The following is a 27,430-nucleotide window of genomic DNA, read 5'->3' as shown; positions in this document are numbered from 1 at the left end:
CATTCCACCGGTAAACTAAAAAAGCGATAACAATGTTGGCTTTCTGAGCCTCTTCCGCAACGACCACCACCACCTTTCCCCATGGACCTGAGGGTGTCCGTTTAATATACAACTGTGCTATTCTGTGATGTATCATTATTTTGTTGTTTTTTTTAAATTAAAAACATTTTGTTTGTGATTCTAACAACTCAGGAAACAGTCTTCCATACCATATGGATGTTTAATAAACACTTTAGTTGATGGTACTACTTCAATGGAATGTTTAGGCTAGAATAAGACCAGGAAAAAACACAAAATATGTGCTCCGAATGCTATATAAACAGCGGCAAAAATGGGAACTGCAGTAGTTTGTGTTTTCAATATTATAGGAAGAGCGGCAATAGCAATCCAGGTAGGAACAATTTGTTTTAGTTTTTTTTTTACAATTATTTTAGTACCAATTTTTAAATCCATACAGGACTAAAGAAATAAACGATATTATAATCATTTTACTTTAATAATTATTTATACTGTACACGTAATTTGTTGAAATATAATAATATGATATATTTTACTATTGATACTTTTTTATATATTTTCAACAGAATCATGTCCTGGATTCGGATCGCCCTGTTTTCTATTTTAGTTGTATTAGCCGTAAGAGGCCAATCGGTGGAAAATGACCAAAATGACGTCAATTTGGTTTCCCGTCCTGACGTTAATTTGGAGAGCAAAACCGACAGTAGACCTGATATCAGCCTGAGTGAAAAAGAGCAACCACTGGTTGCTTCTCCTCCTCTGAATATCATTGATTCTGAAGGAGCTGACAAAGTAAGAGCTTGCTGCAGACGTCGCAGAGTACGTCGATGCCGACGATGCCGCCGCCGATGTCGTCGGTGTAGAAGACGACGCTGTCGATGTAGAAGACGAGTAGTACGCCGTCGATGTAGAAGACGAATAGTACGCCGTCGTAGATGTAGAAGACGACGCAATCGATGTAGAAGACGAAGAGTGTGCTGCCGTTATCGACTGTTCCGACGACGAGGCGCCTACTATCTCCGTATACAATGCGGTAGGCGTGTTCGTGTAGTACGTGTAAGATGCCGAAGACGTGGTGGAAGGTTTTATTATTACTTTGGTGGAAGATGGAGGTTAGCTGGGGGAGTACGAAGAATACGCTGCAGCTATCGTCTGTTTAGGAGAGGAAATGCATATTACCTCCGTATACAATGCGGTAGGCGTGTTCGTGTAGTACGTGTAAGATGCCGAAGACGTGGTGCAAGGTTTTATTATTACTTTGGTGGAAGATGGAGGTTAGCTGGAAGATTTAGAGTACGCACTACCTACAGAGTGTGTTGGAGAAACAACCGTTTCTACCTTCGTATACAATGTGGTAGACGTGTCCGTTATGTCCGTGTAAACTACAGAAGACGTGGTGGTAGACTGTATTACTATTATGGAGGAAGATGGAGAATTATCACCCGCTTCATAAGAAACGGAAGATGGGTAAGCTGGCGTCTCTTTAGAGTACGCATCACCTACAGAGTATGTTGGAGACACAACCGTTTCTACCTTCGGGTACAACGTGGTAGACGTGTCCGTTATGTCCGTGTAAACTACAGAAGACGTGGTGGTAGACTGTATTACTATTATGGTGGAAGATGGAGAATTATCACCCGCTTCATAAGAAACGGAAGATGGGTAAGCTGGCGTCACTTTAGAGTACGCATCACCTACAGAGTATGTTGGAGACACAACCGTTTCTACCTCAGGGTACAACGTGGTAGACGTGTCCGTTATGTCCGTATAAACTACAGAAGACGTGGTGGTAGACTGTATTACTATTATGGTGGAAGATGGAGAATTATCACCCGCTTCATAAGAAACGGAAGATGGGTAAGCTGGCGTCACTTTAGAGTACGCATCACCTACAGAGTATGTTGGAGACACAACCGTTTCTACCTCCGGGTACAACGTGGTAGACGTGTACGTTATGTCCGTGTAAACTACAGAAGACGTCGTGGTAGATTGTATTACTATTATGGTGGAAGATGGAGAATTATCACCCGCTTCATAAGAAACGGAAGATGGGTAAGCTGGCGTCACTTTAGAGTACGCATCACCTACAGAGTATGTTGGCGACACAACCGTTTCTACCTCAGGGTACAACGTGGTAGACGTGTACGTTATGTCCGTGTAAACTACAGAAGACGTCGTGGTAGACTGTATTACTATTATGGTGGAAGATGGAGAATTATCACCCGCTTCATAAGAAAAGGAAGATGGGTAAGCTGGCGTCACTTTAGAGTACGCACTACCTACAGAGTATGTTGGCGACACAACCGTTTCTACCTCAGGGTACAACGTGGTAGACGTGTACGTTATGTCCGTGTAAACTACAGAAGACGTCGTGGTAGACTGTATTACTATTATGGTGGAAGATGGAGAATTATCACCCGCTTCATAAGAAAAGGAAGATGGGTAAGCTGGCGTCACTTTAGAGTACGCACTACCTACAGAGTATGTTGGCGACACAACCGTTTCTACCTCAGGGTACAACGTGGTAGACGTGTACGTTATGTCCGTGTAAACTACAGAAGACGTCGTGGTAGACTGTATTACTATTATGGTGGAAGATGGAGAATTATCACCCGCTTCATAAGAAAAGGAAGATGGGTAAGCTGGCGTCACTTTAGAGTACGCACTACCTATAGAGTGTGCTGGAGACACAACCGCTTCTACCTTCGAGTACAACGTGGTAGACGTGTCCGTTATGTCCGTGTAAACTACAGAAGACGTCGTGGTAGATTGTATTACTATTATGGTGGAAGATGGAGAATCTTTACCCGCTACATAAGAAACGGAAGGTGGGTAAGCTGGCGTCACTTTAGAGTACGCATCACCTATAGAGTGTGCTGGAGACACAACCGTTTCTACCTTCGAGTACAACGTGGTAGACGTGTCCGTTATGTCCGTGTAAACTACAGAAGACGTGGTGGTAGATTGTATTACTATTATGGAGGAAGATGGAGAATTATCACCCGCTTTATAAGAAAAGGAAGATGGGTAAGCTGGCGTCACTTTAGAGTACGCACCACTTATAGAGTGTGCTGGAGACACAAGCGTTTCTACCTTCGAGTACAACGTGGTAGACGTGTCCGTTATGTCCGTATAAACTACAGAAGACGTGGTGGTAGACTGTATTACTATTATGGTGGAAGATGGAGAATCTTTACCCGCTACAGAATAAACGGAAGATGGGTAAGCTGGCGTCACTTTAGAGTACGCACCACCTATAGAGTGTGCTGGAGACACAAGCGTTTCTACCTTCGAGTACAACGTGGTAGACGTGTCCGTTATGTCCGTATAAACTACAGAAGACGTGGTGGTAGACTGTATTACTATTATGGTGGAAGATGGAGAATCTTTACCCGCTACAGAATAAACGGAAGATGGGTAAGCTGGCGTCACTTTAGAGTACGCACAACCTATAGAGTGTGCTGGAGACACAAGCGTTTCTACCTTCGAGTACAACGTGGTAGACGTGTCCGTTATGTCCGTATAAACTACAGAAGACGTGGTGGTAGACTGTATTACTATTATGGTGGAAGATGGAGAATCTTTACCCGCTACAGAATAAACGGAAGATGGGTAAGCTGGCGTCACTTTAGAGTACGCACCACCTATAGAGTGTGCTGGAGACACAAGCGTTTCTACCTTCGAGTACAACGTGGTAGACGTGTCCGTTATGTCCGTATAAACTACAGAAGACGTGGTGGTAGACTGTATTACTATTATGGTGGAAGATGGAGAATCTTTACCCGCTACAGAATAAACGGAAGATGGGTAAGCTGGCGTCACTTTAGAGTACGAACCACCTATAGAGTGTGCTGGAGACACAAGCGTTTCTACCTTCGGGTACAACGTGGTAGACGTGTCCGTTATGTCCGTATAAACTACAGAAGACGTGGTGGTAGACTGTATTACTATTATGGTGGAAGATGGAGAATCTTTACCCGCTACAGAATAAACGGAAGATGGGTAAGCTGGCGTCACTTTAGAGTACGAACCACCTATAGAGTGTGCTGGAGACACAAGCGTTTCTACCTTCGGGTACAACGTGGTAGACGTGTCCGTTATGTCCGTATAAACTACAGAAGACGTGGTGGTAGACTGTATTACTATTATGGTGGAAGATGGAGAATCTTTACCCGCTACAGAATAAACGGAAGATGGGTAAGCTGGCGTCACTTTAGAGTACGAACCACCTATAGAGTGTGCTGGAGACACAAGCGTTTCTACCTTCGGGTACAACGTGGTAGACGTGTCCGTTATGTCCGTATAAACTACAGAAGACGTGGTGGTAGATTGTATTATTATTATGGTGGAAGATGGAGAATCCTTACCCGCTATAGAATAAACGGAAGATGGGTAAGCTGGCGTCACTTTAGAGTACGCACAACCTATAGAGTGTGCTGGAGACACAAGCGTTTCTACCTTCGGGTACAACGTGGTAGACGTGTCCGTTATGTCCGTATAAACTACAGAAGACGTGGTGGTAGACTGTATTACTATTATGGTGGAAGATGGAGAATCCTTACCCGCTACAGAATAAATGGAAGATGGGTAAGCTGGCGTCACTTTAGAGTACGCACAACCTATAGAGTGTGCTGGAGACACAAGCGTTTCTACCTTCGAGTACAACGTGGTAGACGTGTCCGTTATGTCCGTATAAACTACAGAAGACGTGGTGGTAGATTGTATTACTATTATGGTGGAAGATGGAGAATCCTTACCCGCTACAGAATAAATGGAAGATGGGTAAGCTGGCGTCACTTTAGAGTACGCACAACCTATAGAGTGTGCTGGAGACACAAGCGTTTCTACCTTCGAGTACAATGTGGTAGACGTGTCCGTTATGTCCGTATAAACTACAGAAGACGTGGTGGTAGACTGTATTACTATTATGGTGGAAGATGGAGAATCTTCACCCGCTACATAAGAAACGGCAAATGGGTAAGCTGTTCAAGCTTTCGAGTAAGCAGTTCATCAAGTCACACAGTTCACCACCACCACTATCACGGCTCACACGTAAGCCACTACCACCACTATTCAAGCCACGGCTTCAGCTCAAGCAGCAGCTCAAGTGGAGGGTCCCACGTAGTCCACCACTATTCCAGTCACGGTTCCAGCTCAAGCGGAGGCTTTCACAGTTCTGGTGGTTCAAGCTTTTCTTCAGGCGGCAGCGGCGGTGGTCACTCCTCGACTCATACCGTTCACACTTCCGGTGGTGGAACGGTCGTCACTACAACAACATATCATCACTATTAGGAATCCAGATTTAAAAGATAATTCATTTATAAATCCAATGTGTTTTAGCTGATAAGTAGGCCTAATAATAACGTTGATAAAATAATAATGCAAATAAATTGATTGATGAAGAATATTAATAATGTTGTTATCATTAATTTTTTGTTCTGCTCTAACTTTTATTATCCGATGTTTTTATTTATCAGTATAATTACATCTTTTTACAGCTGAACTTTTCAAGTTGTATTATTCCTTTCGAAAATAAAATTAACGCAATATTGTGTCTGTTTACCGATATTTTAAATGACATATTTCGTAATACACTCTCTCAAGAGTTATATATAAGAAGGCCTAATTTCCATGACTTAAAGGATAACTTGACCATTTTAACAACGTATTATAGGGATGTACATGTGATTTTCGGACAATCGCGAGATTTACGATATGTCCGTGCGCGCTCGCCGTACAGCCGTCGCCGTGAATTACTATGACGTCACAAATGCATGGAAATATCTACCTCATGAATTGTCACTGTTGTTAACATACAACAGATAGGTACCGTAACTTCAATTGCTAATTTGACCTGTATTAGGCTTAAATTTGCCAAAATGATCAGTCTGGTATTTTAAGGAAACACTTTAATATCCAGATAGGCAAAAGAAACAATAACAAAAATCAACATTTATATTTTTACGATTTATTTAAAAGGTGTGTTTACTAGAAATGTTTGCTCTCTAGATCTAACCAGGTACACATTTATACACCTGGGTAGAGAGAGGCAAACGTAAGTAAAGTATCTTGCCTAAGGATACAAGCAATGTAGCGATAGTTGGATTCGAACCTCGATCTCTCGATCAGTAGTCCAACGTCCAACATTTGTTAGGTTATTTGTTGTTGTTTTTAATCTAAAATATTAAGTTTGACAATTTTTACGAACCTTATGTTTATGATTTAAGTTTTAAGTATAGAACACCATCACGCTTAAGATTATCGTGCCATAATCTGTTGATTGAAAAGGGGCGACATTTATTTATTAACCGAGAGTCTAGAATATGTATGTTTTGTGATCAATTAAGTTTAGAAGATGAAAAGCATTTTCTTTTTTACTGTCCTTTTTATAAAAACATTAGGAAAAAATATATGTCTGATTTAAATGTATACATATTACAAAATTTGTTTGTAAACAATGAAACCCAAAAAATTAAGTCTTTTGCAACCTATTTATGTAAAGCTTATGAAAAAAAGAGAAAAACCCTGTATGGCCGAAAATAATATAGATTTTATTATGTGAAATGGGCCGGAGGCTATTGTTTATTGAAATAAAAGAAAGAAGAAAAGAATCGTATCTATCGTTATTGTTTTGGATAAATTAATAGAGAAAGAAATTAATTTCTTCACTGTGTATAAAGATCATTGTAGTAGTAAACCATTGCCTATCGACAGATGTCGATGGCGCAATGCTATAAGGACCAACTCTTAAATAGAATTATGTACTAGTATACTATCTATTGTTTCAATATTTCTATTCATATACCGATAACTAATTATAATTATACTGTACACCATATGGGTGTCCATTTAAGAAGAAAACACTTTAGATGATGATACTTAATTAAGAAGATGACCACCAGTATAAACAAAAATCGAATGATTCGAATGCTATATAAACGGCGAAAACATTGAGATAACTACATTAGCTTTGGGCTATATCAATATCATTAAAAAAGCAGAGCAACAGAAATCAAGGTAAGAATAACGACTTTTGCATAACTCTTTCGATAATTCCATTTAATTGAATATTCTCTAACAAGTTTGAGATAAATATTTGTAGAGTAAACATCGACTAGGACTTTTGCCTTTAAAAAAAAAAAAAGATAAAATACAATTCGGTACAATCCGTTCCCTAAAATTGTATATCTATATATTTCTTTCAGAACTATGTCTTGGTTTCGGCTTGCCCTGACCGCTATTTTAGTTGTGTCGGCCTTAAGCGGCGAAACAGTGGAAAATGACTTAGAGAACGTTAACTCGGTTTCACATCCTGAAATTAATCTGGAGAGTAAATCTGATAATCAACATGTTATCAGCTTGAGTGAAAAGGAACAACCACTGGTAGTTTCCTTTTCTCAGAATATAATGAAATCTTACCACCACCGCAATCGAGTACGACATCATCGAAGTACATACTATAGTCTCAGCTTAAGTGAAAAACAACAAAGACTGGCAGATTCCCTTCCTCAGAACATAATTAAATCTGAAGAAGCTGACAAAGTATTAGCTTGTTGTAGACGTCACACATACCACCACTACCATGTCCACCACCGCCATGGATTTAGAAGACGACGTCGTCGAAGTACATACTATGGTCTCAGCTTAAGTGAAAAACAACAAAGACTGGCAGATTCCCTTCCTCAGAACATAATTAAATCTGAAGGAGCTGGCAAAGTATTAGCTTGTTGTAGACGTCCCAGATACCACCACCACTACTATCACCATATCCACCACCACCACCACCACTATCACATTCACCACCACCACTACCACATCCACGATCACCAAATCCACCACTATCACATTCACCGCCACCACATCCACCACCATTATCACATTCACTACTACCACCACCACTATCATGTCCACAACCGCCATCGATTTAGAAGACAACGTCATCGACGTACAACCTATAGTCTCAGCTTAAGTGAAAAACAACAAAGACTGCCAGATTCCTTTCCTAAGAACATAATTAAATCTGAGGGAGCTGACAAAGTATCAGCTTGTTGTAGACGTCACAGAGTTCGTTGTAGACGATGCCAATACCACATCCACATTCACCACCACTACCACATTCACCACCACTTCCACCACCACCATCACCACCACCACCGGTGTCGTCGATATAGAAGACGACACCGTCGACGTAGAAGACGTATAGCACGCCGCCAACGTAGAAGGCGAAGACAACTCCGTCGCCGTAGAAGACGAATGGCACGTCGTCAACGTAGAAGACGAAGACGACACCATCGACGTAGAAGACGAATGGCACGTCGTCAACGTAGAAGACGAAGACGACACCATCGGCGTAGAAGACGAATAGCACGCCGTCAACGTAGAAGACAAAGACGACACCATCGACGTAGAAGGCGAATGGCACGTCGTCAACGTAGAAGACGAAGACGACAGCATCGGCGTAGAAGACGAATAGCACGCCGTCAACGTAGAAGACGAAAACGACACCATCGACGTAGAAGACGAATAGCACGCCGTCAACGTAGAAGACGAAGACGACACCATCGACGTAGAAGACGAATAGCACGCCGTCAACGTAGAAGACGAAGACGACACCATCGACGTAGAAGACGAATAGCACGCCGTCAACGTAGAAGACGAAGACGACACCATCGACGTAGAAGACGAATAGCACGCCGTCAACGTAGAAGACGAAGACGACACTGTCGACGTAGAAGACGGATAGCACGCCGTCTACGTAGAAGACGAGTATATTGGAGACACAACCATTTCTACCTTCGAGTACTATGTGGTAGACACGCTCACTATGTTAGCATAAACTCCAGGAGACGTGGTGGTAGATTGTATTATTTTTATGGTGGAAAATGGATATTTTTTACCCGCTACAGAAGAAACGGAATATGGATAACCTGCCCAAGATCAGGTTAAACTGCAAGATGATAGGTTTTACCTCTGAATTTTCTTTTTAATTCAAAACTACCGACATAAATAAAATGTGCATTGAGTAAAATGACCGATAACATTATTCTTGAAAGAAGTCTTTCTGTACATAATCAATGTTATACAAAATTACTTTCTTTTATTGAATATTAAATCTAAATACGAATATTATCACTAATCTTTTGTCATTGTTTTAACTCGTTCGTAGTTTAACCATGCCCCAACGCCTAATTGCCTAAGTTTTGTCGTCTGACCAGTTTTATGCTGATTATCCTGTTTACTATACCAAGGCGTATAAAATCATTCATTCGCAAAATAGTAATGATAAAGATAAATGGAATGCTAATAAACAAATTAATCGTCACCAATTGCTTAACCTCCGGAATATCTGTAACGTTTTTTGATTCATTGAAATAAGCCCAATGGTTGGACGTCTTTTTTAGAGACAGAATAGAACAGACGCCTAAATAAAGTCATAACAAAGTACATTAGATTTTAACTCGCCACAGCTAGGACAATGCAAAGGTGAAATGCATTCTCGATCGAATTACGATACTGACTGACAAGTTTACGAACGCATTTCTATCACATCTTTGGTAAGCACAAAAAAGCATCGGGCCCAATAACCTACTAAAAAAATCTACTCTCGACCATTATGCTTGAACGGAAGTAGTATTTAATATATCAACTGAAGCCAGGATATTTTTTTATGATGACTGTTGACAAGTTGTATTTACTAGTAATAAAGGTAAAATCATTTACGCATGCGTCATGCCGAAATCGGGAACAGAGATTATTCGACTGATTATTATTTTCAGAAAATATTTGGAAAATTATGCCATAGTACAACTACACCCTGGACACCCACACCTCTAGGACAAATGCCCACATACTGTTCATCGTGGTAACCATGTTATTTTATCTATTAATGATAGTACTTTGTTTTTCTTTTTTTGTACGAAAGAAAATCTTTAGACCGACTGGAACAACCCCACGTGGAATCCAACAGCGCCGCCTGTTGTTTTTGCGACAACTTTGGCTATAAACAATAATATTCGAAATCGCACTCGATCGTCGACGGAACTAACATTTTTGGAGAACAAAATGTACTAATTTAGACCAAAAACAAAAAAAGCACTTACATTTTGATTAATTAATGGAAACATTGTTTTAACTCGTTCGTAGTTTAACCATGCCCCAACGCCTAATTGCCTAAGTTTTGTCGTCTGACCAGTTTTATGCTGATTATCCTGTTTACTATACCAAGGCGTATAAAATCATTCATTCGCAAAATAGTAATGATAAAGATAAATGGAATGCTAATAAACAAATTAATCGTCACCAATTGCTTAACCTCCGGAATATCTGTAACGTTTTTTGATTCATTGAAATAAGCCCAATGGTTGGACGTCTTTTTTAGAGACAGAATAGAACAGACGCCTAAATAAAGTCATAACAAAGTACATTAGATTTTAACTCGCCACAGCTAGGACAATGCAAAGGTGAAATGCATTCTCGATCGAATTACGATACTGACTGACAAGTTTACGAACGCATTTCTATCACATCTTTGGTAAGCACAAAAAAGCATCGGGCCCAATAACCTACTAAAAAAATCTACTCTCGACCATTATGCTTGAACGGAAGTAGTATTTAATATATCAACTGAAGCCAGGATATTTTTTTATGATGACTGTTGACAAGTTGTATTTACTAGTAATAAAGGTAAAATCATTTACGCATGCGTCATGCCGAAATCGGGAACAGAGATTATTCGACTGATTATTATTTTCAGAAAATATTTGGAAAATTATGCCATAGTACAACTACACCCTGGACACCCACACCTCTAGGACAAATGCCCACATACTGTTCATCGTGGTAACCATGTTATTTTATCTATTAATGATAGTACTTTGTTTTTCTTTTTTTGTACGAAAGAAAATCTTTAGACCGACTGGAACAACCCCACGTGGAATCCAACAGCGCCGCCTGTTGTTTTTGCGACAACTTTGGCCATAAACAATAATTTTTGGAGAACAAAATGTACTAATTTAGACCAAAAACAAAAAAAGCACTTACATTTTGATTAATTAATGGAAACAACTCTTTAGGACGTACAATCGTTGGAAGATATAGAATTGGCCAAGATCAGTTTCAGTTTCCTGGCGTAATCTGCATCGCTGCCTTTCTAGCCAAGGCAAACCAAGCTAGTTGTTGTCGTGGTTTTATGGCTCTAACCCAATGCTTATATGTATCATCATCACATATCTCTTGTATTTATTTTTAACAAAAGTGAAAACTCTTGAGGTAGATTTTATTTTGCCATGCACAGAAATTTACGGCGACGGCTGTACGGCGAGCGCGCGCGGCGATATCGTAAATCTCGCGATTGTTCTGAAATGGTATGTACATCCCTAATACGTTGTTAAAATATGGTTCTGGGTCCAGTTGTCCTTCAATATTATTTCGTTACATGATGACATGAATTAGAAGATAGTGTAATATAAATATATAATATAAATGAAATGTAATGTCAACGGATTTCTACAGGCTAGTTCGTGACTGAATGGAGACTCCACTGATAACATTTAGCATTATTTGTATATTATAATAGAAAGTGTTTTAAAATAAACACCGTTATAGCGGTGTTAAATTATATAATGACCTTCCTCCTGAAATCATTGCAACCCCCTCCAGGAAAATTTTCTCTTATAAAGCCAACACATTTCTTTTGTCAAAATATGATTTATAAAATGTATTTATACCATCCTCAGCTTTTTTATCACATAATCGTTTGTTCTTTTTTTTCGCGCTTTTACTTGCCCTGTCCTGTCTGTGTGTTTGTGTACGTTAATAAGTTTGTAATTTTTATTTATATCATTCATTTAGGGCTTGCTCGCCACAAGGTCTTATGATTAATAGAATTTCTGTTTTTCATCTGGCGTTACTTTTTGAGTTTTCCCTCTTCCTTCATTTTACAATTTATATTGGACATTTGTTGTTATCTTATAGTGGAAGAAATAAATGTTGAATTGATTTGCTTTGATTTGATTTGAAATTCAACATACTTTGAATTTTTGACACGTGTCGTCATCAGAAGAATCCAAGGAGTGAATCTCCTAGGACGCTTCTGATGAAGACACGTGACATCAAAAGTTTGTCTAAAAACACTTTTTTATTCCAGTACGTATGATCTGATCGTACGAAAATATATATAGCATTGTTTTCAGTCAAACCTAACAACCTGTTTATTAATTCATGATGCTCACATACCGCCCTCTAATATAGCCAAAAAGTATACGTCTACCCTAATGTCTGTTGCTTGCGCCAGCATTCTTCCAACCACTGGCCACTCAATGATTTAATATACATATCACTGATACTTTTTTTTTTTATTATTTCATTTCCAAAAATCACTGAAACCTGTCGGACAATATACATACACATGCAACCTATTTTAATATGCATACTTTTCTTTTTTCCTTTTTAATACAACAATATTAAACATTATACAAGAATATCACATGATCCAGATAATCGTCTGTATTACCTCGCAGATGATATTCATTTAAACACAAAAAGAGACTTAACAACGAAACATTTATATGAAAGAATCTTCCAGGCATTATTTGTTAATGCTTGGATCCCATCAGAGACGCAACACAAGGACGTAGCGCAACGTAAGTGATGGATGGATTATTCGTTTGTTGCTTTTCATTAAGCGTGGTTCCCACTAGAGACGCAACGTAACGCAATCTACGCAACGTAAGAAAGTGCCCTTCCGATAATTGTGTTTTCCCCCGCCTGCGTGAAATCAAATCTGCGATGTTTACAGCACTAATGCGTCGTCGGTTCCCACTTGTGATTACGCAATACAGCACTTTGCGTCAAAACATCGCTGCGTTGCGTTACGTTGCGTCGCTAGTGGGAACCACGCTTAAGGCAACTCGCTTGCGTTGCGTCTATGCCATCGCGTTGCGTCTCAAGTGAGAACCAACCTTAATTCGGATAGGAAACAGTTTTCCCATATTGCATTGCATTCTAAATGATGTAGTTGAAGTTTCATTTTTATTGATTTTAAAAATCTCTCTGTATCAACACTAATTTTCCGGCCACACATGTAACTTTTAGAAGCCGCCCCTTCAATTTGAATTAAAATCATACTGTATCCATTGGGTGGTACAGTGTACTTCGTTCTAACGGTCGTACATTACACAATCGTAATTATTTAACTTTTATGTTAAAAGAAGTGTTCACATCCTATCCACACACTTTACTCACAATGTAAATAATATATGAAATTTAAAAAAATGTCACTCAATAACAAAAGTTTATGCAAACATTTTTAAAGGTTTTACGGTATTTTATGAATACGATAGGCCTACGGAAACAGTTTAAGCAAACATAAATGTCGTATATGAAAAACATAATAAACATGACCAATGTACAGACAAAAATGTTAAAACTGAATATGATGTCCCACAAGTCCATGATACTGATCTCCCATATAACTTACAGGGCACCGTAAATCAACATACATTTGTTAGGTTATTTGTTGTTTTTAATCGTATCTATCATTATTGTTTTGCATAAATAGAGAAACAATTTAATTTTTTCACTGTGTATAAAGATCATTGTAGTAGTAAACCATTGCCTACCGACAGATGTCGATAACGCAATGCTATAAGGGCCTACTCTTAAATAGAATTATGTACAATCTATTGTTTCAATATTTCTATTCATATACCGATAACTAATTATAATTATACTGTACACCATATGGGTGTCCATTTAAGAAGAAAACACTTTAGATGATGATACTTTATTAAGAAGATGACCACCAGTATAAACAAAAATCGAATTCGAATCGATTCGAATGCTATATAAACGGCGAAAACATTGAGATAACTACATTAGCTTTGGGCTATATCAATATCATTAAAAAAAGCAGAGCAACCGAAATCAAGGTAAGAATAACGACTTTTGTTTGTTTGTTTGTAGAGTAAACATCGACTATGGCTTTTGCCTTTCCAGCGAGAAACGTCGATTTGACTTCGTTCGCTGCGTAACAAGATATTGTATAATAACCCACACTTTAATCGGTTGATTTCGTATCACATGCGGCTAATTATTAGTTAAACAAGGAGTTTATGTTTAATGGTTCTTTACAGGCAGCTTTTTATAGAAATGTTTAGATTCTTGTGATACGTGAGGCTGGTGACTTTTGCGCGTTAAAGACAACCTGTAGTGCCGTTTATATCTATTTCTAATCCCTGGCCAAAATTGGAGGGATACACTTTTTAATGTCCTAGACTTCGACATTGATTAAAGATGGAAAATCGATGCAATTGAATAACAGTTTACTTTCGACCATCAGGTGTTAAAAAACAAATAATGTTTCGAATTCGTTGAAATCCGTTTGTTCATACTTTTATTGATGATATGGACATTCGTAATGCAACGCAACTTGTATTGTCTTTTAAATTGTGATTTTATTGTTATTTTCTCTCCTTTTTAAAAAGTTGAATCAATTGAATTATTACAATTACCATAATATTTATTTTAGAATCGAGCATCAGAATATCTGAAAAAGTATTTTCTAAACCTTATTTCATTATGAATATTCTAACACAATGATAAGCAACTTCGTGAATGAATTTCTTTAGCAAATCCTCGAAACGAATAAAGAACAAGGCCATATACATGGCTGCAGTCGCGTGCTCAAATTAGAGCGACCAACCAACTGACAGACCGACATAGTGAGCTGTAGATTCGCATTTGCACGCGACTAATAATTGAATTGCGCACTTAAAGAATTGCATTGTGCACTCCTACTACAAAGGTGCACAAAATAGAAGGCCTTAATTTATGAGGACAATCAATTTAATAAGATTTATAGAGTCGTGTTATATCTAATACGCCAGAGTTATTATTCAATATTTTAACACGCCTACATAGATTATTTTCATTTGATTGGACGATTGTTGGTCACATGAAAAGACAAGTGATGTAGCACACTCGAGCGCGTGTAAATCGTTATGTAAATCAAGTAGGCCTACTACAACTTTGTTAATTGTTGTTACACAGTGAGTGTGGGGGTCAGTGAGTGAGCATACACACGCTCGACAAGAGGGTGCTTGTCATATATTTTTCATATTTTCTCCATTCCACTCAAAAACATTCATTATCTGTACCATTCCAGTCATAAACATTCATTACAATATACGTTACAATTCGGTACAATCCGTTCCCTAAAATGGTATATTTATATATTTCTTTCAGAACTATGTTTTGGTTTCGGCTTGCCCTGACCGCTATTTTAGTTGTGTCGGCCTTAAGCGGCGAAATAGTGGAAAATGACAGAGAGAGATTTAAAGAGAACGTTAACTCGGTTTCCCATCCTGAAATTAATTTAGAGAGTAAATCCGACAATCAACATGTTATCAGCTTGAGTGAAAAAGAACGACCACTGGTAGTTTCCTTTTCTCAGAACATAATTAAATCTGTCAACCACCGCAATCGATTAAGAGTACGACATCGTCGAAGTATATACTATGGTCTCAGCTTAAGTGAAAAACAACAAAGACTGGCAGATTCCCTTCCTCAGAACATAATTAAATCCGAAGGAGCTGACAAAGTATTAGCTTGTTGTAGACGTCACACATACCACCACCACCACTACCATGTCCACCACCGCCATCGATTTAGAAGACGACATCGTCGAAGTACATACTATGGTCTCAGCTTAAGTGAAAAAGAACAAAGACTGGCAGATTCTCTTCCTCAGAACATAATTAAATCTGAAGGAGCTGACAAAGTATTAGCTTGTTGTAGACGTCACAGATACAACCACCACTACTACCATCACCATATCCACCACCACCACTATCACATTCACCACCACCACCACTACCACATCCACCATCACCACGTTCACCACCACCACTACCACATCCACCACCACCATATCCACCACCACCACCACCACATTCACCACCACCACTACCACTATCATGTCCATCACCGCCATCGATTTAGAAGAAGACGTCGTCGAAGTACATACTGTGGTCTCAGCTTAAGTGAAAAAGAACAAAGACTGGCAGATTCCCTTCCTCAGAACATAATTAAATCTGAAGGAGCTGACAAAGTATTAGCTTGTTGTAGACGTCACAGATACCACCACTACCATCACCATATTCACCACCACCACCACTATCACATTCACCATCACCACATTCACCACCACCACTATCACATCCACCACCACCACCACTATCACATTCACCACCACCACTACCACCACCACTACTATCATGTCCACCACCGCCGTCGATTTAGAAGACGACGTCGTCGAAGTACATACTGTGGTCTCAGCTTAAGTGAAAAAGAACAAAGACTGGCAGATTCCAATACAATTAAATCTGAAGAAGCTGACAAAGTATTAGCTTGTTGTAGACGTTACAGAGTGCATTGCAGACGATACCACCACCGCCATCATTATCACCACCACCACCACCACCACTATCACATTCACCACCACCACTACTACATCCATCACCACATTCACCACCACTATCACATTCACCACCACTACCACCACCACTATCATGTCCACCACCGCCATCGATTTAGAAGACGGCGTCGTCGAAATACGTACTATGGTCTTAGCTTAGGTGAAAAAGAACAAAGACTGGCAGATTCCCTTCCTCAGAACATAATTAAATCTGAAGGAGCTGACAAAGTATTAGCTTGTTGTAGACGTCACAGATACCACCACCACTACTACCATCACCATATCCATCACCACCACTATCACATTCACCACCACCACCACTACCACATCCACCATCACCACATTCACCACCACCACTACCACATCCACCACCACTACCACATCCACCACCACCACCACCACATTCACCACCACCACTACCACCACCACTATCATGTCCACCACCGCCATCGATTTAGAAGACGGCGTCGTCGAAATACATACTATGGTCTCAGCTTAGGTGAAAAAGAACAAAGACTGGCAGATTCCCTTCCTCAGAACATAATTAAATCTGAAGGAGCTGACAAAGTATTAGCTTGTTGTAGACGTCACAGATACCACCACCACCACCACCATATCCACCACCACCACCACTATTACATTCACCACCACCACCACCACTACCACATCCACTATCACCACATTCACCACCACCACTACCACATCAACCACCACCATCACATTCACCACCACCATTATCATGTCCACCACCACCACCATCGATTTAGAAGACGACGTCGTCGAAGTACATACTGTGGTCTCAGCTTAAGTGAAAAAGAACAAAGACTGGCAGATTCCCTTCCTCAGAACATAATTAAATCTGAAGGAGCTGACAAAGTATTAGCTTGTTGTAGACGTCACAGATACCACCACCACCATATCCACCACCACCACTATCACATTCACCACCACCACTACCACATCCACCATCACCACATTCACCACCACCACTACCACATCCACCACCACCACCACATTCACCACCACCACTACCACCACCACTATCATGTCCACCACCGCCATCGATTTAGAAGACGACGTCGTCGAAGTACATACTGTGGTCTCAGCTTAAGTGAAAAAGAACAAAGACTGGCAGATTCCCTTCCTCAGAACATAATTAAATCTGAAGGAGCTGACAAAGTATTAGCTTGTTGTAGACGTCACAGATACCACCACTACCATCACCATATCCACCACCACCACTATCACATTCACCACTACCACATCCACCATCACCACATTCACCACCACCACCACCACCACCACCACCACTATCACATTCACCACCACCACTACCACCACCACTATCATGTCCACCACCGCCGTCGATTTAGAAGACGACGTCGTCGAAGTACATACTGTGGTCCCAGCTTAAGTGAAAAAGAACAAAGACTGGCAGATTCCAATACAATTAAATCTGAAGGAGGTGACAAAGTATTAGCTTGTTGTAGACGTCACAGAGTGCATTGCAGACGATACCACCACCGCCATCATTATCACCACTACCACCACCACCACTATCACATTCACCACCACCACTACTACATCCATCACCACATCCACCACCACCACATTCACCACCACTACCACCACCACTATCATGTCCACCACTATCATGTCCACCACCGCCATCGATTTAGAAGACGGCGTCGTCGAAGTACATACTATGGTCTCAGCTTAAGTGAAAAAGAACAAAGACTGGCAGATTCCCTTCCTCAGAACATAATTAAATCTGAAGGAGCTGACAAAGTATTAGCTTGTTGTAGACGTCACAGATACCACCACCACCATCACCATATCCACCACCACCACCACTATCACATTCACCACCACCACCACTACCACATCCACTATCACCACATTCACCACCACCACCACCACTATCACATTCACCACCACCACTACCACCACCACTATCATGTCCACCACCACCGACATCGATTTAGAAGACGACGTCGTCGAAGTACATACTGTGGTCTCAGCTTAAGTGAAAAAGAACAAAGACTGGCAGATTCCCTTCCTCAGAACATAATTAAATCTGAAGGAGCTGACAAAGTATTAGCTTGTTGTGTATGTGGCAGATTACGTAGAATACGAAGACGACATAGAAGACGAGTAGCACGCCGTCAACGTAGAACACGAAGACGACACTGTCAACATAGAAGACGAGTATATTGGAGACACAACCATTACTACCTTCGAGTACTATGTGGTGGACATGCTCATTATGTTAGCATAAACTCCAGGAGACGTGGTGGTAGATTGTATTATTATTATGATGGAAGATGGAGAATCTTTACCCGCTACAGAAGAAACGGAATATGGATAACGTGCCCAAGATCAGGTTAAACTGCAAGATTATAGGTTTTACCTCTGAATCTTCTTTTTAATTCAAAAATACCGATATAAATAAAATGTGCATTGAGTAAAATTACCGATATAACATTAAAAAGAAGTCTTTCTGTTATACAAAATATTGACTAATAAATCTAAATACGAATATTATCACAAATCTTTTGTCATTGTTTTAACTCGTTTGTAGTTTAACCATGCCCCCATCGCCTAAGTTTTGTTTGACCAGTTTTGTCCTTATGCGCATGTTTACTATACCAACACGTATAAGAACATTCATTCGCAAAATAGTAATGATCCAAGATAAATGGAATGCTAATAAACAAATTATTTGTCATCAATTGCCTAACCTCCGGAATATCTGTAACTTTTTTGATTCATTGAAATAAGCCCACGCCTAAACAAAGTCATAACAAAGTACATTAGATTTTAACTCGCCACAGCTAGGACACAGTGAAATGCATTGTCGATCGAATTACGATACTGACGGACAAGTTTACGAACGCATTTATATCACATCTTTGGTAAACACAAAAGCATCGGGCCCAAAAACCGATGTTTTCTCTACTCTCGACCATTATGCTTGAACGGAAGCATTTAAAGTATTTAATAAATCAACTGAAGCTAGAATGGTTTTTTAATGATGACTGTTGACTAGTTCTATTTACTATTAATAAAGTTAAAATTATTTACGCATGCTACACACCGGACACCCTCACCTCTAGGACAAATAACCACCTACTGTTAAAAACAAAACTATTCATCGTGGTAACTATGTTATTTTATCTTTTACTGATAATACTTTGTTTTTCTTTTTTTTTTGTACGAAAAAAAATTCTCAAGACCGACTGTGAACAACTCCACGTAAATCAACAGCGCCGCCTGTTGTTTTCGCGACCACTTATGTATATGAACAATAACATTCGAAATCACACTCGATCGTCGACGATTTGGAGAACAAAATGTACTAATTTAGACCAAAAACAAAAAAGCACTTAAATTAGCTTTAGATTGTTTGTATTATTTTGATTAATTATTGGAAACAACTCTACAAGACGTAGAATCGTTGGAAGAAATAGAATTGGCCAAGATCTGTTTCAGTTTTCTGGCGTAATCTGCATCGCTGCTTTTCTAGCCAAGATAGTTTTTTTGTCGTGGTTTTATGGCTGTAACCCAATGCTTATATGTATTAAAGAATAAATGCATTGTAAAAATGTGGTGAACGGTTTAAAAAAATATATATAGACCCATGAAACGAAAGTTGTTACTTATTACTATTTCAGTGGACCAGTCGTCACTTTGTAATGTAGTATGCTAATAGTATAATAATATGGACTTCAACTTCAGCTAAGTGAACAATATATATATATATATATTAGGAATTCGAAACCTCAAATTAGATCAATTGCATAACGTCGAGAGCTAGGTCGTAAAGAAGATTTTAAGCAAATAATGTTACAGCAATATCTATATTTTAAGAAATAATTAATCAAACCCTCAAAAAGCACCAATCATAACGGAAAATATCGTAAAAAATTACAGGTAATAAGATTCGCCGCCTACTGTGTTTAATTGCAACTTTCTTTTCCTCTAACGTGTCGTACAGCATTAGTCACCAAACGGCGCTCGTGTGTCTGTCCACGACGAAGGCCAAGATGGACCAGTACACAGGGTTAACCCCTACTCTTTCCTTTCGAAAGATATATCATTGGTCTCCAGAGCGGTGTACTCTGGACCTCTAGTTCGACACGACGTAGCAGTATTGATTTATGCGACATTATGTTTTATTGTCTTCTAAAATTTGTAATAACCAAAAAATAAATTATTAACATATATTTTCATTGATATTCGGAAACATAAACAATGACTAATTTGCAGAAGAACATTAAAATACAATCAATACGGTGTCCTATAACTATAAGTTCATGGTAATATTGTCTTAGACGATCATTGTTGTTACCGTGAATTAACGTAACTTTAATTATGTTAGTTATTAATTGTATACCCAAAGTTTTGCCTATCTAATAACACGATGTGAATACACAGATATATATAATCTAAAAAATCTTACCGACAGATGCCGATGGTAAAATAATCGATTATTTCATGATTTCAATGCGTATGATGTTAAACATTTCTACAACATATGGCGAAAGTAAACACTCTTGCTGTTTTCGAACTTGTTCAACATTATAATGTTTATAATAATGTATGGAATGTTTAATAAACGAAACAAATGATAATACTTCAATAGCAGGTTGAAGTTATAAGACCACCCGTATAATAAAAAAAATCGAATGAATCAAGCTATATAAACGGCAACAACATATTGACATCTAATTAGTTTTGGGTCGTCAATATTATTCTTAGCAGAGCGACAGAAGACCAAGGTAAGAAAAAATAATCTGTTTTGATATCTCGTCTAATAAAATCACGTGTCCTTCAGTATTAGTTCTAATCCACGCTAAAAGTTCTATTTATTGGTTTTATTACATGGCACTTTCAAAACCCGTAAACCCGTGGTGTGGGACGTCTATAACTGTTCAATTCTCCGCGGCCAAAATATGAGCGATACTTTTTTTAATGACCGAGCCCTTGGCATTGAAAAAAAAAACTGATTTAATAAAATAAACCTTTATTTTTTTGACCAGTGTGTTTTTCGTTGAATAAATGTTTTCAACTCAGGAAAAAAAACCATTCCAAAATACCGTTACATAATACAAACAAAATGGTCATACTACGGTATGCAATTTGATGTCACTTAAATATGTGTTAAAATTATATTATTATTTCTTTGTGAAGTTTTTAAATTCACAGTATATGGCGGATATGGCAACTCTGATAATTCGATACTATTCCGTGGTAATAGACTCATTGCAGCTGTGTAATATGTTTGCCATGACTATCAATCATTATATTATTTAAACGAGATGAGCATGGGGAAAAGCAATAGATTATAAATTTGAAAAGAATAGAAAATGCCGCAATGCTTTCAAAGTTAACTACGACGCAACGCTATGACGTAGAAATTTAGTTGACTAATCACCACAAGCTACAGGTCAGGTGGTACATTGAATCGCACAGAATAAATTCTAAACCGCCCGGTGATATACTGAAATTTAATTAATTAATTTGAAACGATGAACAGCACTTGTCCCTCAACTATACGCACGCGCACCAGATATCAAATTGGTATATATGAGATCCAGCCACTGATACCCACAGCATTGTCATTTTTTCAGTAATATATATATATATATATATATATATATATATAAACAAATCAGGCACAGAACATTAATTCTAAACCGCCCGGTGATATACTGAAATTTAATTAATTAATTTGAAACGATAAAGATGAGGAAATCTGTGAGAATGAGAAAATATATATTACTGAAAAAATGACAATCTCTTCGGAGATCCCGCCTCGTGAATAAAAATACTGTAAGATGAGGGCGTATCAATTTGATCTCTGGTGCGCGTGCGTACAACTGAGGACTAGTGCTGTTCCGCCGTACCACGCCGAGAATGTTAAAGAGTCGCTATCCAATCGAGTTCGAACAATACCATGAAAGCCCCAGTGGTCTAATGGTTAGGACATCTGCATATCAAGCAGGCGGTCCGAGTTCGAGTCTCGGTTGGGGCGACTTTTTCTCATTCTCACAGATTTCCTCATCTTTATCGTTTCAAAATAATTAATTAAATTTCAGTATATCACCGGGCGGTTTAGAATTAATGTTCTTTGCCTGATTTGTTTATATATATATATATATATATATATATATATGATAAAAATACTGTCCTTTTGACACAATATTAGTAGAGAACTACGGTACAATTCGTTCAATAAAATTTGTAAATTTCTTTACAGAACTATGTCTTGGCTTGGGCTTACCATGTTCGCTATTTTAGCTGTGTCAGCCGTAAGAGGCAGAGCAGTGGAGAGTAAATCCGAAAGTAGACCTGATATCAGCTTAAGTGAAAAAGAACAGCCACTAGCTAATTTCCCTCCTCGGAAAATAATCGATCCTGAAGCTGAAAGCAGCTTGAGTGAAAAAGAACAGCCACTAGGTGATTTCCCTCCTCGAGAAATAATTGATTCTGAAGCCGAAAGCAGCTTGAGTGAAAAAGAACAGCCATTAGCTGATTTCCCTCCTCGGGAAATAATCGATCCTGAAGCTGAAAGCAGCTTGAGTGAAAAAGAACAGCCACTAGCTGATTTCCCTCCTCGGGAAATAATTGATTCTGAAGCCGAAAACAGATTGAGTGAAAAAGAACAGCCACTAGCTGATTTCCCTCCTCGGGAAATAATCGATCCTGAAGCTGAAAGCAGCTTGAGTGAAAAAGAACAGCCATTAGCTAATTTCCCTCCTCGGGAAATAATTGATTCTGAAGCCGAAAGCAGCTTGAGTGAAAAAGAACAGCCACTAGCTGATTTCCCTCCTCGGGAAATAATTGATTCTGAAGCCGAAAGCAGCTTGAGTGAAAAAGAACAGGCACTGGTTGATTTCCCTCCTCGGGAAATAATTGATTCTGAAGCCGAAAGCAGCTTGAGTGAAAAAGAAGAGCCACTAGCTGATTTCCCTCCTCGGGAAATAATCGATCCTGAAGCTGAAAGCAACTTGAGTGAAAAAGAACAGCCATTAGCTAATTTCCCTCCTCGGGAAATAATCGATCCTGAAGCTGAAAGCAGCTTGAGTGAAAAAGAACAGGCACTGCTTGATTTCCCTCCTCGGGAAATAATTGATTCTGAAGCCGAAAGCAGCTTAAGTGAAAAAGAACAGCCACTAGTTGATTTCCCTCCTCGGGAAATAACTGACTCTGAAGCCGAAAGCAGTTTGAGTGAAAAAGAACAGCCACTAGCTGATTTCCCTCCTCGGGAAATAATTGATTCTGAAGCCGAAAGCAGCTTGAGTGAAAAAGAACAGCCACTAGTTGATTTCCCTCCTCGGGAAATAACTGACTCTGAAGCAGAAAGCAGTTTGAGTGAAAAAGAACAGCCACTAGCTGATTTCCCTCCTCGGGAAATAATTGATTCTGAAGCCGAAAGCAGCTTGAGTGAAAAAGAACAGCCACTAGGTGATTTCCCTCCTCGGGAAATAATTGATTCTGAAGCCGAAAGCAGCTTGAGTGAAAAAGAACAGCCACTAGTTGATTTCCCTCCTCGGGAAATAACTGACTCTGAAGCCGAAAGCAGCTTGAGTGAAAAAGAACAGTCACTAGCTGATTTCCCTCCTCGGGAAATAATTGATTCTGAAGCCGAAAGCAGCTTGAGTGAAAAAGAACAGCCATTAGCTGATTTTCCTCCTCGGGAAATAATCGATCCTAAAGCTGAAAGCAGCTTGAGTGAAAAAGAACAGCCACTAGCTGATTTCCCTCCTCGGGAAATAATTGATCCTGAAGCCGAAAGCAGCTTGAGTGAAAAAGAACAGCCACTAGCTGATTTCCCTCCTCGGGAAATAATCGATCCTGAAGCTGAAAGCAGCTTGAGTGAAAAAGAACAGCCATTAGCTAATTTCCCTCCTCGGGAAATAATTGATTCTGAAGCCGAAAGCAGATTGATTGAAAAAGAACAGCCACTAGGTGATTTCCCTCCTCGGGAAATAATTGATTCTAAAGCCGAAAGCAGATTGAGCGAAAAAGAACAACCACTAGCTGATTTCCCTCCTCGGGAAATAATTGATTCTGAAGCCGAAAGCAGCTTGAGTGAAAAAGAACAGCCACTAGTTGATTTCCCTCCTCGGGAAATAACTGACTCTGAAGCCGAAAGCAGTTTGAGTGAAAAAGAACAGCCACTAGCTGATTTCCCTCCTCGGGAAATAATTGATTCTGAAGCCGAAAGCAGCTTGAGTGAAAAAGAACAGCCACTAGGTGATTTCCCTCCTCGGGAAATAATTGATTCTGAAGCCGAAAGCAGATTGAGTGAAAAAGAAAAACCACTAGCTGATTTCCCTCCTCGGGAAATAATTGATTCTGAAGTCGAAAGCAGCTTGAGTGAAAAAGAACAGCCACTAGTTGATTTCCCTCCTCGGGAAATAACTGAATCTGAAGCCGAAAGCAGCTTGAGTGAAAAAGAACAGCCACTAGCTGATTTCCCTCCTCGGGAAATAATTGATTCTGAAGCCGAAAGCAGCTTGAGTGAAAAAGAACAGCCATTAGCTGATTTTCCTCCTCGGGAAATAATCGATTCTAAAGCTGAAAGCAGCTTGAGTGAAAAAGAACAGCCACTAGCTGATTTCCCTCCTCGGGAAATAATTGATCCTGAAGCCGAAAGCAGCTTGAGTGAAAAAGAACAGCCACTAGGTGATTTCCCTCCTCGGGAAATAATTGATTCTGAAGCCGAAAGCAGCTTGAGTGAAAAAGAACAGCCACTAGCTGATTTCCCTCCTCGGGAAATAATCGATCCTGAAGCTGAAAGCAGCTTGAGTGAAAAAGAACAGCCAGTAGCTAATTTCCCTCCTCGGGAAATAATTGATTCTGAAGCCGAAAGCAGCTTGAGTGAAAAAGAACAGCCACTAGGTGATTTCCCTCCTCGGGAAATAATTGATTCTGAAGCCGAAAGCAGATTGAGTGAAAAAGAACAACCACTAGCTGATTTCCCTCCTCGGGAAATAATTTATTCTGAAGCCGAAAGCAGCTTGAGTGAAAAAGAACAGCCACTAGTTGATTTCCCTCCTCGACAATAAATGATTCTGAAGGAGGTGACAAATAAGAGCTTGTTGTAGACACGATCATCATATATTATGTATTGTATCACAGGTATCTGTTATTAAATCACTCTAACAACTAACTATTCATCGTGTTTGTTTATTTCTGTTACTTGAACATTCATGTTAACATAAACATACATACGTTATTCAATATTTAGTACTAGTTCGCAAAGTCCATTATATCTTGAAATGGGCTTCATGTAGAAGTTACTATTACAAAACCAAGCATTTGGGGATTGGGGTCGGGAGGGTATAGTCACACACTAATGCATATCTTTATTTTAAAATAAATGCATTATAAATAGTGTGGTCAAAGGCTTTTATGGCATAGACCAATGGAAACGGATGTTTTGAATGCTAAATCGATTGGTGACGCTATATTGTGTGTTATGGTAACACCAAATCGCATATAAAACCAGGGGTGATAAAAACAACAAAAAAAGACAATTATTCACTTGATTTATTTGGAATTAGTTTAAATTAGTTATCTATCACCAGTATTCCTTTACATTAAAAATGGATGCCAGATTTTTGCTAAATTTGACAGAAATTGGTCAAATTATGCAAGATTTTTTAAGCTGCGAACTGGCCAAAATTATGCCAGAAGGCATACTTATGACAGGTGAAAAACTTACGAGCAACATTACAATTGAACACATTTATATATACTCTATGTTCGATGGAGCAGTCGTCACTAATGTAAATTAGTATGTCAGATAATTCTGTAGTATAATAATATGGACTACAATTTGGCCAATATGTAATTTACAAACTGACTCTGCTATTCCTGAGCAGTTTATTAAGACAGACTCACACTGCGAAGTACGACGAGGCCCGACGAATCGCCTCATCGGGAGATAATTAGACATGTTTAATGTTCCCCTGACGACCTAAAAAGTACGCCCGACGCTATCTCAAGACGACTCGTCTCATCGGGATTTAACTCAGACAGCACCACCGACGGGTCAAGACGTTTCATCGTGCCTAATCGTACGATGCTGTCTGAGATGAGTTGAAACCCCAAATCCGATAAAGTGTATGACGTCTACACATAGAACAGCTTTTAAGCAGCTCATTTGACAGCAATATCCCTCATTTAAGAGATGAATTATTAAACCTTAAAAGCCACATGTACATCTCAGAAGAATAAAAACTTAAGCTCATATAAATGACGTCATTATTATGCTAATGCTTGGTTCTCAATACAATTGTGTCATCTAACAGGTCATTTATTTCGTAAGTATAAAGACTATAGTTACAAAAGACAAAGAACATTAAGAGATTCTTAAAAAATCCACAAAAAGCGAATTAAATCACTTTCAAGTAGTTCAATAAGGTGGACAATGATAAGAAATAAACAAAACCAAATAATATTCTTATATATATAATGTATAATCAATAAAAATGTCTCACGTCAATATTTGCATTCTCGCTCCTGAGGACAATCAAAACATATTGATCGAAACGTCGAGAAACTCAACAGTTCTTTTCAGAACTAATATACGTGGTGTACTGCAAACTTTATATCAATATTTGCATTCTTCAATTAATTAATTCATTCATTAAATGCCTCTTGACATTAATGGCATTTGTAATCCAGAAAACAGTGAGATTAGTTGTCAGTTTGGACAACCTCCGTATCATTCTTTGTAGCTTGACATCAATACCGTACGTTTCAATTGGGAGACATGTTACCTTATAAATGCACAATGGAATCCAAATTACACAATATACAAATAATGAATGTTTATGAGTGTAATGGTACAAATAATGGCATGAGGTGAATGACGAAAGGTTATATTGCAACGAGGCGAAGTCAAGTTGAAATATAACCTTT

General features: G+C 39.0%; 2 protein-coding genes and 1 non-coding gene across 6 annotated transcripts in view; all 3 read left to right on the top strand.

The window, feature by feature from the left end:
* The first annotated feature begins 349 nt into the window (after positions 1-349).
* Positions 350-27,430, top strand: part of LOC144837059 (uncharacterized) — a 35,433-nt gene continuing 8,352 nt past the window's right edge. The window contains exons 1-4 of one of the 4 annotated variants that reach the window (XM_078692045.1): positions 350-391; positions 585-1,941; positions 3,112-3,696; positions 4,672-4,832. In XM_078692045.1, coding sequence (XP_078548171.1) covers positions 589-1,941; positions 3,112-3,696; positions 4,672-4,832 — 2,099 coding nt within the window. In that variant the 5' untranslated portion in view covers positions 350-391; positions 585-588. Of the gene's footprint in view, positions 392-584; positions 2,137-3,111; positions 3,697-4,671; positions 4,833-27,430 lie in introns of all 4 variants that reach the window. The other 3 variants (XM_078692044.1, XM_078692047.1, XM_078692046.1) reach the window with 3 other exon arrangements.
* Positions 21,232-25,676, top strand: LOC144837472 (uncharacterized). Its single transcript, XM_078692606.1, has 2 exons — positions 21,232-21,273; positions 22,755-25,676. The coding sequence occupies exon 2, from the start codon at positions 22,759-22,761 to the stop codon at positions 25,567-25,569; it is 2,811 nt and encodes a 936-aa protein (XP_078548732.1). The 5' UTR covers positions 21,232-21,273; positions 22,755-22,758; the 3' UTR covers positions 25,570-25,676.
* Positions 22,458-22,529, top strand: Trnad-auc (transfer RNA aspartic acid (anticodon AUC)). The gene has a single exon. It is a non-coding gene; the product is annotated as a tRNA-Asp (tRNA).

This window comes from Antedon bifida, chromosome 3, assembly GCF_963402885.1.
Source record: "Antedon bifida chromosome 3, ecAntBifi1.1, whole genome shotgun sequence".
NCBI lineage: Eukaryota > Metazoa > Echinodermata > Crinoidea > Comatulida > Antedonidae > Antedon > Antedon bifida.
Note: the sequence above shows the minus strand (reverse complement) of the source record. Positions and strands in the feature narration are given on the sequence as shown.

Bases quoted from the DNA above. Each gene is read 5' to 3' on its own strand.
- LOC144837472 (XM_078692606.1), top strand. From the start codon at position 22,759: ATGTCTTGGCTTGGGCTTACCATGTTCGCTATTTTAGCTGTGTCAGCC.